The 12,400-nt window shown below is 27.2% G+C and overlaps 1 protein-coding gene across 1 annotated transcript in view; it reads right to left on the bottom strand.

Moving 5' to 3' along the window:
• Positions 1-1,398: 1,398 nt before the first annotated feature.
• The window catches only part of LOC129966029 (transcriptional regulator ATRX-like), a 69,036-nt gene continuing 58,034 nt past the window's right edge, over positions 1,399-12,400 (bottom strand). Inside the window, exons 23-26 of the mRNA XM_056080376.1 lie at positions 6,095-6,207; positions 4,769-4,879; positions 4,561-4,662; positions 1,399-2,321 (exon numbers count right to left, since the gene is read on the bottom strand). Of these exons, the coding sequence (XP_055936351.1) occupies positions 1,884-2,321; positions 4,561-4,662; positions 4,769-4,879; positions 6,095-6,207 (764 nt within the window). The 3' untranslated portion in view covers positions 1,399-1,883. The remainder of the gene's footprint in view (positions 2,322-4,560; positions 4,663-4,768; positions 4,880-6,094; positions 6,208-12,400) is intronic.

Raw genomic sequence — 12,400 nt, forward strand, 5'->3', positions numbered from 1 at the left:
ATTAATGCACGAAGCTATTTTAACACTCGTGGAGTAAATTTAAGATGCTCTGAATCTCATAATTTAAATATCTTTCTTTGAAAGTAATTTTTATGTTAAAAAAGTAAATACATTCATTATTAATCAATACTAAATTGATATTGTACCGCCGAGAAAAAAAAATATGCAATTCAAAAAAACTTACAAATTTCTGCCATTGATTTTGTTAAATAAAAAATGGCGGTGGTGAAATATTACATTGGTTACATTCATTTCATTGTCTAATTTGCGTAATATAAATGTCCTCCCTCCCGTTTCTTTTGTAAATAATTGCAAAAGCATAATAAATCGCAACACGTTAAATCCTAATTATTTCCATTTTATTTTGTTTTTCATTAAGATATTTGAAATTAAACTCTCGTTACTTATTAAAACAAAATGTTTTCTTGATAATGATTTTTATGAATAATTATCTAAAATCGATAAAACACTTATAATTGGTATTTCTTTTATAATTTGTCCATCCTACGACGGCCGTTTCTTACTTTCTCGTTTACGAAGTATAAAGACAGTATAACAATCATCTAAGAATTCGAACCCGAGATTTTGACGAATCTACACGTTTTAGACCTCACTGAATTCGAAAAATATTGTTACAAATCTGTAATTTTGCTATCCGGCACGAATAGTGTCATCCTGGAAAAACCGTTAAAACCTTTGTAAGATCCGTACTGTGCGTGCTGAGCTTGGCGACAAAATTGATAATACCAGAAAGTTCGGGAAGTTTCAAGATCCATCCAGTAATAATCGAGATACACTGAGGTACGCCCTGATTGGTCTGAAGATTCTAGCCCCGCCTCCCGGAAATATAAAAGACGAGCACTCTGAAGCTGCGGAGAAGTTGTGTCTATCGTCAGAAGTGGTGTGTGAGGTAGTCGGAGTCGCCAACACGTAGAGAAACTGGAGGATTAGACAGCAAGAAAGTTGCTGAACTAGCAATTAAATGTGCTGCGTCATTACGATTTATTGGCGGTATTTGTAGCAGAAAAAAATTTTGTAACAATATATTTTTGGAAAATGTCCGTCTATCTGTCTGTGAAAAAGATAACTCAAAAACGCTTTGAGCTATGGGGAATGAAATTGGACGCTACGCAGATGGATACAATTGGATGGTTGAACATAGGCATAAAACAAATTTGCCGATTTCTTCAGATAGGCGGGAAAAGGATATGATGCTCAAAAAATTTCCTGAATTTCCATTACTGACATAAATTTAAAATGGATTCTCATTTAAATCTTTTCTTCATGTAAATTATTACATATTATACATTTACTCTACATAAATTTTAAAAAAATTATTCTCTATATTCTAAATTCCTTTTAAATAAAAGCTATTATATTTGCTATTCTATAAACTTTATACTTTTAATTAAAAAACCATAATTTTTTCCAACTGGCCACTTTATTGACATAATTTTACATTACAGTCTAAAATTCTTGCTGTACAACAATGAAGATATGGTACAAATCATGGATAAAAACGCTTATAACATTTTGAAAATCAAGCATACGATTTTCTTATAATCAAAAGAAGATTGCATTATAAATAAGCATATATACATGTAGCAATGTAAATTAATAATAAGAGCACACATATTTGTTTTTGTAAAGATTCTGACTAAAGAATTTATCAAGTTTTTGGTTTGTCAAAAAAAGAATATTTTCACATATGTATATGGTTATATTGATTTTAACATCGATGAACAAAGAATATTTACAATCCAGAGTAAAATGCTTTTCAGACGATGGATATTTTATGATTTTCTTTTTCAAAATCAGCAATGCATGTTTATAAAACATTTACTGTACTGCAACAAAAAAAAAAAAAATAAATAAATAAGAAGTTACTCGATTTCTGTAATTTCTACAGTTGAATGTGCATTTTTTGTAGTGTTGTTTTGCTGTACATTTGGATGTGTATCATTTGAAATGTCATTAGTTTCCATTTCTGTGATCACAGGTTCAGGAGTTGTAGTCGTATTTTTCTGCTGTGCATTTTGATTGGCAGCTAATCGCTTATACAACTCAGAAAAATTTTGTGATTGAAAAGTCCATCTTGGATTCCCTGGTCTCAAATTAGCTGCAGCTGCTGCATTCATCCTAACTTGGATGAAAGGAAGTCTTTGGCCAAAAGCTGCTGCATTCATTCGCGGATAATTAGCATTAACTGGCATAGAAAATGGTCTATTCCCAAACTGTTGTTGCTGATTTTGTTGCATTTGACTGTTAATTTTCTGAGCCATTTGCTGTTCATAAGCAGCTTTAATATCTCTATTCACCAACTAGAAGTAAAAAACAAAATTTCAACACTCAATATATGAATTACTTACAAAAACAATCATAATTTTGTTTCATGATCATATATAAAGGGTGACATATAAAACAGCAATGTGAAGATGTTTGGCTCTTCAAGAATAAATGCATATCAGGCTAAATTATAAAATAAATATTTGATAAAATGGGGCCAATATATCAATCTTCACAACTCAGCTTTATGGTTGGGATTATATCAATATTCCATCCAATCCAAAGCTTAAGCAAGAGCTTGAATTAGCATGTAGCTAATTAACTAAATAATTAATTGAATTAATGTAGATTACTATAATTGTAAAAATTATAGTGAAAAGTTAATTTATGAATGTTATAATGAAAAGTTAAAATTATCTAAGAGTTAACCCTAATTGGTTTGTGATAAATTTAGTCTACTATTTGAACATAAATTCTATTTATGTTTATACATTAAAGCAAAAAACAAGTAGTTTTTAATTAGTGTATAATAACAAAAATTCTCTTTAAAAAAAAATTCAGCAGCTATTAAAGTGCTTTATCTTTATTAAAGGAAATGATTGAAACTGTTGCTGAAATAAGAAAAAATAAGAAAGTATAAACTAGAAAGAGATTAAATTTATTGCTGTAAGTCTGGATAAAATAAAATTGAGAGAAAAAAAAGTGCATATTTTTTATAAGTAGGAGTGAAGAAAAAAAAAAAAAAAAAAAAAAAAAAAAGAAGAAGAAAAAAAAAACTAGGCTCATTGGAAACTGCTTAATTAGTACAAAAATAATTTTAGAAATGAGAAATTGTAAAATGATGATATATTCAATTAACTTTTATTTCGATAAGTTTATGATCAATGCATTTTATGGCACCTAGCTATTAAGAGTTACTTATATGTTAATACTAGAATAGAAACTTCTCTGGATTTGTAACAGGAATCAGATTCTTTGAAACAATAAGAAAAAGTAATGAAACATATTAAAATTTAAAGAATGTTTCAGTTATAGTCATATCTCCATCAATCAAGTAAACCAATCAAAGAATTAATGATGCAATTTTTGACCAGACATATAAATTGCAAGGAATCAAGTATATGATGCAAGAAATACAATTCAGCCACAGCATTTTAATAATAAAAATTTTGGCACTGGTTTAAAACATGTACTTCACTTGAGTTAAATAACAGCGAAAAATTTTGGTCTTGATTTTGGATGCGCACACACACACACAAATCAAAACTTTTCATTAACAAAAAAAAAAAAAAAAAAAAAAAAAAAAAACTTTTATTATTAAAAAAATATTTAAGAAAGGAGATATGGGCTGTAAAAGACACCGTCTGATTCGTCAAGGCTCACATCACAGGAAAATATTCATAAGATAAATTTTGTTAAATGTTTAAGCAATTGTTGGGGGACGGGGGTGGTTCAAACAATATAACTGTAAGAATGCTGTAACTTATATCACATTGCATATGCATTTCAGCATAATTTAGATTTTGTCTTTCAAATTAATTTTGAAAAATTTAATAACTAATTAATGAAAACTATTAATTAAATTTTTGTTGATAGATAGCTTTTAATATAAGAATTTTAATTAAGCAATTACATTGATTCAAAATTGTCTTCAAAGCGCATGCATTCACTCTTTACTATTTTTCATGCAGATTTACGCATAAGCAGCTAAACAATAAGAAAGTTATGACTTGCAAGTTGAATGTAAACACATGCAAAGGACCTATTTTCACATTTATTGGCAAATAAAATTTTACAATAAAATATTTTTTTAACAATTTTCCTACCTGCAACTAATTTACTTTTTTTCGAAATCTTAGACAAATTTCACCACAATGTAAAAACAGTTAAAATACCATTTCTAACAATTCTTAGGCAGCAATTTTTTTTTAAGTCCCTTCTTTTTTTCAAACCAAGTTTTTTTTTTTTTGGGGGGGGGGGGGGGGAGATACAAATGAGGAGCAAAAGGAAATTATTACTGACTGAAAATTTGATCTTTCCTAAGTTTTTCTTTCAATGAAGAGGAACATACCATTTTGATTTCAATTGTCCTAGAATATTAAAAGCACTAAAAGGGGAATTGCCTCGGCATGTGAATGGATTTAAGTTTCAAGTACATTTTTTAATTAGTGATTTAATTTATGCAATAAAGAAAATTGAGAATACTATAATTTCTCATTATCTACACTGAAACCATTTCTATATAAAACTGAAATTATTGGCCTTTGTACATACCTGAGAAACATTTTCATGATGCATAGTTAAATCTGAAACAATATGGTTAACTTCCTCCAAATATTTATTTACAGCAACTGGTACAGATCCCTTAGCAACATACTAAAAAGAAAAAAAGAAAATCAAAATGGGAGGTGGGAGAGAAAAAAAAACACCTGCAGTTCCAACAAACTGTAAAAGGGGTTAAAAGAACATAAAATATGTTTACTTCTTGTTTCATTCGCAGAATTTTAACATGTTTTTCTTGAAACATGGCTCTTAAAGTATAGATAGCCATCTGAAGTTTCTTTCGCAATTCAACAGCAGAAGATGTAGGATACTGAAAGAAATAATCAAAAACTAATTATTGAAATAAATTAGATAAAATGATACAATTAATACTACTAAACAAAATTCATAATTTTTTTTAATTGATATAAAATTGAAAACAAATATTTGCTTTTAATTCAAAAAGCTGATTACAAATGGTATGGTCATGCACATCTTAAAAAGAAACAGTAAAGGGACTTTAAAAAAAGATTTTAATTTAATGAAAATATTTTTTTTAAATACTAAATATGTAGCTATATATCAAATCTAATTTGTTTACTTTCTACTATTTCTCTATAAGAAAACTTTTCAAAATCACTGTAATGAATTTTTACTATTAAATATTTGTGGCCAAAAATAAAATAAAAACTAATTTTTATAGAGAAATTCCTCACATTTATATTTAAGTGTTCCTTTATAATATTTTGATGACAACATAATATCATTCATATTCAATAAGTAGCAATATAAAATTAAAATAAATTTATTAAGTGATTATTCAGCTTTTTGGATATATTTGACAATTTGAAACTTATCATGCATTTGTTTTGCCTAAGTTATGGATGACAAGTTTAATCCTTTATTTAAACTCACAAACTCAAAATCTTCTGTCATTATATGCTTCATTCCATGCATCAGCAAATTAAATCTATTCCAAATGCTATAATCCTTTCAAATAAACTGATACACAAAGTATTAATAACTACAAGAAAATATTATTTTTTTTTAAATGTCCGAGTAATAAAATTCAAATACTGTCAAAATCTACATATCAAATTTCAATACATCACAAATTACCAAACTTTTTTCAAGAATTTTGTATTTTCAATAAATAAACAATTTTTGTTAATTCAATAAAATTTCTATATATCAAATAAAATGCCAATCAAATAAAATACAATAATTGCTCAATATAATGTATGTCTATTGTAGTCAACAAGCTTGCAAAAATTTCTTTTATAAGAAAGAATGGCAAGGATTTTCAGTGTAAAACTAGAAATTATAAATATATTTTTACATGAAATTTCTTTGATAGCTTGTTTATTTATGCAAGACTACTTAAATAATAAAAATTAACTCACCGAAGCAGTTAAATTAGGAAATGATGAATACATTGCTATATGCACTTCTGTGCATTGATACTGCTATTAACTGACAAGTCCCTCCCCCAAGAATATTCACATTCAATATATTGAGGTTAAATTATACTTATTTTTAAAATTACCTGTTTCCTGAAAGCTGCAATTATAGCTTCAATCATAGATTTTGCAGTTGGTATAACAGAGCCTTCATAAATTGCTTCATTAAAATCAGGTTCCCTGCAGAATCCTTTTATTGCTACAAATAAATAAATTTAATTACAGAAATGCATACCAAAATTTTTAAATATCTATTCAAACAAAATAGAAAAATCAAAGCAAAAAGTTACCAAATATGTTGGAATAGAATATATAGCAAATCAAAATTCAGTGTTTTATATGGGTCTGATTGCGACCCCATTTCTGAAATCTGGAAAATTACAATGAACAGAAATCTGATATATTTCCGACTAATTCAGGATACACATATGATATACATACATATATGTAAAAATATATTTTTTAAGCAATTCAATCAGAGAAGTGAAAAAGAATTTTAAAAGAAGAAAATATTTAAAAATTTTTTGTTCCACTGCACTATTTTATGTAGTTGATTCTGTTCTATGCATTTACAGTGTTTTAAGGTTTAGCTTAAATATTTTTTAGAGGCAGGTGTTTAATTTATGGAGTCATCTCAAATAGTTATCGTCAACTGTGTTAAGATTTTTTTTCTACTGGTATAATTAAGACAATTTGCTTTAAGATAATGGATTATTATTTGTCTTACCATCCAGTATTAGATGTGAAATTGAAGTACAAAAACTAACAAATTTAGACAGAGGAATTGCTATTTAAAAGAACAGCTAATGAAATGCAAAGAATTTAGCAAAGCTATCAAGTCATTAAATAAAAATTCCTAAAATATTTACTATACACAAAAATTCTGTTCCCACTTTTTTGATGAGAATAAATATTTCATAATTTCAACAGCATTTAAATTATCAATAATTGCAAGGATATTTTATATTTTCTCTGGTATAATATAATTCCTATAATAAAAAAAGCCCTGGTACTTAATCTTCAGTAATATTTGGTAAATTGTAATATATGTAATAATACATATAACTAAGTTACAATTCCTCCCAATAATATGCACTGTGGAATACTATAGGAATTATAATGTCAAAGATGGAAATACCCACCTCGGCACCCATCAAGTCAAACACTTTCCATAAAACTACTATATTTCATTGCAAAAATTAACAAATTACATGGACATTTTAAGCATTACGTGCCGAAAGTGGAAACATATTGATTAAATTTGTGATGTTTAATTATTGTGAATGCAAGTAATTTATATAATTCTAAAATTGCAAAAAGTTTTAACTGTAAAATACAAATAAAACAATAATTGAACTATTAATTTTTTCAAATTCCTCAAAAAAGCCAATTCAACCTCAATTTCAAAGCAAATTTAAGGAAACTGACAAAATTACAATATCTTTTATCTATTATTTCATCCAAAATTTTCTATTTAAAGACACACAAAAATGCAAATCACAAGGGATGGTAATTTGTTTATCCTTAAATTTTCACAGTAATGATATATTAACAGCCTCCTTCAAACATAAAAGTACTATGTGGCAGACAATAAATTTGATATTCAAATATAATAGAGAATATAACTTTCAACAAAAATGATATTATACTCCTAATAATTTTATGTCAAGTTCTTACCCACAAAGATTCATTTCAGAACCAGATTCAAGCTTGATTTGCAGGCAATATAAACTTTACAACAACTAAAAAGATGATTAATCATACTTATTTCTTTAAATAGCAAGATAAAATTTTTAATAAAAAAAAATTTAAAAAAATTTAGGGCAAAGTCATCACTGACTTTGATATACAAAAATTTAACAAAATTTAAACAAAAGTTTATAAGACAACTTCAAAGCTATCTACCACTACATAATTTATTTTTTTTTAAGTTATAAATTTTCAATGTTAAATTTAGAAATATATATTCATACTTTGCCTAGGTTGCATATCTGTAGATTTTTATTTATTTATTCTTTTTCATTAACAAATCTTTTTATTACAAAAACATCCAAACTGCTGTTATCCAAATAAAAATGTTTCACACCATGCAATAAATTTTGATGTTACTGAAAAAATAATAGCAGTTTTACTATCTACAGATTTTGTAAAAGTTTCTTTTTCTTTCAATATTTTATTATTATTATTTGAAATTCAATATATTTAATTCAGCTTTTACTGTAAACTATTTGACAGAGTGTAATCAGCTTTTTAAATGTAGTAGTATAAGATAGTATTTTGTTTTCAATATCTTTCCCTATTAAACAAAGACAAAAAGCAGCAATTGTGCTTGAAACAGTATAAATCAGCCCATAATAGAGCATTTTTGGCAGCATGATCAGTTACACATAAGAAGAAAAAGGATATTAGGATAGGGAATAAACAAGGAATGTACATCATAACACCTTTTTAAGAAATTTTGCTTATAGAAGGATATAGAAGTCTTGGAGATTTAAAAAAGATGAGAAGGCAAAAAAGGACATGCATTAATCAAAATTGCTAGGAAGTTTCAGGAATGTAGAACTAATTTAAAAATCAAGTGCTCAAAAATAGTCTGACAGTTGCATCAAATTGGAAAATCTAAAAAGCCTCATAACAGATTGAGTAGACTGAATTTTATCTTAAAAAATAAGCACTTTACAAGCACCTTTAGAGAAAAAATAAGAACCAACCTTAATCTAATATTTTAAAATATAAAACTATTAGTTGAAATGAAATAAGTTGGATATTAACTAAGTAAGTGTAAAATTTTATACAAATATACACATTAAATACTACCAGGGATCACCGAATATTTTTCACCAATAATGTCAAACAACTAAGTTATTTAAAATGTTTTTTCAATGTAAATTTTATTTGAAAAACCTTATTAAAAAACTTTCATCACATATCTTAATTACACTAGTTAGTAGTATAAGGAGGGAAAAAAAAAGTTTTACTGTTACTTCATTTACATTCTAATTCCACCAAAGAGGTTAAAACATAAGTAAAATAATAATTATTACATATGTATGTAAAAGATTGTTTATCTTCAAAGATTTTTTCACGAATTTCCTTCAATTGAACGAATTTCAATTTGTTCAATTTTTTTCATTAATAACTTTTCCCTACTAATTGATTTTGTTAATAGTGAAAAGTTTCAGACTTGTTGAATAAATAAGTGCATTAGCTTTTTATTCAATTACAGCAGTTCCCTTTTCCATAAAGAAATCAAGAAATAAGAGTCTAGCTTTCTTTATGTCACTGACAGCTATTTCTTTCGCCATTTGTTTCCCCAAAAAAAGCAACATTTTGAATGGGCTGATATTGCTAACTTTCTCAATTCTTTAATAATGCTTACCCAACGGATTCTACCAGACTACTTCATGTGGTGATAGATTGCAATTGTGAAACATGATATTTTTCATTCAAATTTCCCACTTCAATATTTTAATTAATACCAAATCCTCTCTCAAAGATACTTGTTCATGAGAAAGAATGAAAATTTCAAAAAATCCCTCTTTTTAAAAATTTATAATCTTTAAATAAAGAATTTTTATTTAAAAAAAATCATCCAGTCTCATTTTTCAGACATGAAAAGTATTGAAATCAATCAAGCAAAGGTGATGTGACCAGGAAATCTATAAAATACATAAAAATGGCAATTGTCTTTTACCCTTTCTGTCTTGTTCTTTCATTCTGTCTTTTATCCTTAGATGAAAGTACAACACAGAACATATTCATTTTTCATAATTTCTCTCTCACAAACATTTTTTAATGATGAAAAATTTATTAAATTCATTATGCATTCCAACAGTTTTAAAACAAGTTAATGAAAATTCATACTTGTAAAGATTACAATGTTATCGATCCTGCTTTTGTAGAGTGCAAGCTTTTCAATAATTTGTTCGTTTTTATGCTTGCATTTACTTGATCAATTGCAGATGTTAAAAAAAGGCTTTTGCAATTTACAAAAGAAATAATTTCAACAAAGAAATTTTCTTTAAAATCTTTGTTTTACTAACTTACATGTATCATATACATAAGCAGGCAAAAGTAGGTCATGACTAATACATTTGAAGAAATGGCTTAATGCACTCTGCCATAAATACATGCAAAACCAGGTGAGAATATCTGCATTAATGCATACTTAATAATGAAGATTATTACCCCTCATTTTGCCATAAAAAGTAGAGATCTTAAACAAAGCCATGAATGCTACAAATAAGTAGATTTTATTCTATCTTGGTATAGAAAAAAAAAAAAAAAAAAAAAGAGGGGGGTGGGGGGGAATGAATATGCTCAAAACTTTCTGGCCAGCCAATTAAATCCAAAATTTTTAAAGAGCTACAATTTTAGGATCAAGATAACTTATCAAATTTCATTTATCTAAGTTTTTTTTCTGTTGTTGTTGTTATAGCATTCACATGCATGTTATGAACATGAACATGTAGATAGACAGATGATCAACTTTTATTTTATTTTAGATGCTAAAACTGTATGCCACATTTTACGGATGTAGCATTTTGAAGTTATCCCATCCACTTGCATTCAAAAAAAAAAAAAAAGAATAAATTTAACTTTATCAAGCAAGTTATCTTGTTCACAGAGAGACAAAAAAAAAACCAAAAATGTGTTATCCAGAAGTTTGAATCATAGAAAGAGGACAAAATCTCGAGTTCAAATTTTTTGGTAATTATAATTCTCTCTTTGAATAATTTGTATACAAAAAAGTAAAATAGTAATTTTCCTGGTATTCAATTGTTTTTGGTATCTTTTTGCAAGAGTAAAAATAACCTACAAGTAACTTTTGTGCACTTTCAACATTTTGCTTCATTTTAATTTTTGGAAGCCTTCAAAAATTCAGTTTATTCACTTTTAAAATCCATAATGAATCAAATTCACATTTTCCAGCATGTGTTAAGACGTTCTAAACTTTTGCACAAAAATTAATTGAAATAAAAATACTTAAAAAATTCATTAATGGTTTCATTTAGTTATATTAATGTCCCATTTTAAAGCAACACTAGAGCTATTTTGGGACGGACCTCGTAATTTTGAACTACGGTCAGATAATGAAATTCACTAATGGAAAGTTACTAAATGGCATTGAAACATAATTAACAAATATTTTCAAAGGAGCAATCATGTGCAGAAAAGCAGGGCTAAGCTGAAATTATTGTTAAAACATACATAAAATTATTTCTAAAAAGGAAGGGTCCCCCCCCCCATCTAAACTAGCTAAAGGAGATAAAAGAAGAGTCAAGCAAATGAAAAGGAAATATTTTTCCCATTCTATCAATATATCCCCGAACTGGGCATTATTAAGTTTCTTATAAAAGGGGGGAAAAAAAGAAGTTTTTAAATACTTTTAAAAACAGTTCACACTCTGGATAAGTAGACCCTAAATGATTAAATGAAATGAAGAAGAAAAGATTTGTCATAAAGAGATATGCTCTGCACTTTTTTCACAGAGCAGAAATGATCCACTACTGCAGTGTTTTGTTACATGTAATGAAGAGTGGATTCTATGCATTAATAACAGATGCTTTACACAATGAGTTCACAAATGAAAAACATGCCCACAAATCAAAGTTACATCAAAAGATGATTATTGTTAAAACTGAGCAGTTATCAAAAAGAAACTACACAGTGTAACTTTTTAAATATTGAAAATATATTTAAAAAATACTAACAAGAGATTAACAAAAAAGCATCGAATATTGCAACATTTATATTTAACACTAGACAAATACAAAAACAAATTATTCTCTAAGACAATGACTGACCATGAATCTCGCAAATCATCTCCCAGAAGTTAAAAACAAAGCTATTAAACTCTGTTTCATTCAGTTATTAAAAGACTAAACATTTCTCTAAATCACTGGCACTTTCACAGACATTATGATTGCTTCGTCAATGTTCAACCAAGAAACAGCTGAATATACCTTAAAATGTTTTTTATTGGCTTCTAGATCGTTAAAATTAATTTCTTGTTCAATTCATGTCTTGTTCAACAAAGTCTTATTGCAAAAGTAATGATGTAATACTTCAAAACCGAAATTATTACATATTTTGAAACAAAAAAGTATCGTTAAGCAATGCAAATATACTTTCACAGATTTTCTATCTCACATACAATAACATTTTGGCAGTTATGTGACTAAAAAGAAAAAAGTTTTTGAACTTCAATTAATTTTAACATGGGAGATATAATTTTTACACAGGAACAAAGGGTGATGTGTATGTTACACAAGAAGACATGAGTGAAAAGTGACAGAATTTTTCTCTTTAGTGGTTTTATTATGAAAATCCGATAGAGATTCATTTGAGATAGAGATTCATTTGTCAATTTAGAGAAGGGAATCTTAGGT

The sequence above is a fragment of the Argiope bruennichi genome, chromosome 4 (genome assembly GCF_947563725.1).
Source record: "Argiope bruennichi chromosome 4, qqArgBrue1.1, whole genome shotgun sequence".
In the NCBI taxonomy this organism is placed as follows: Eukaryota; Metazoa; Arthropoda; class Arachnida; order Araneae; family Araneidae; genus Argiope; species Argiope bruennichi.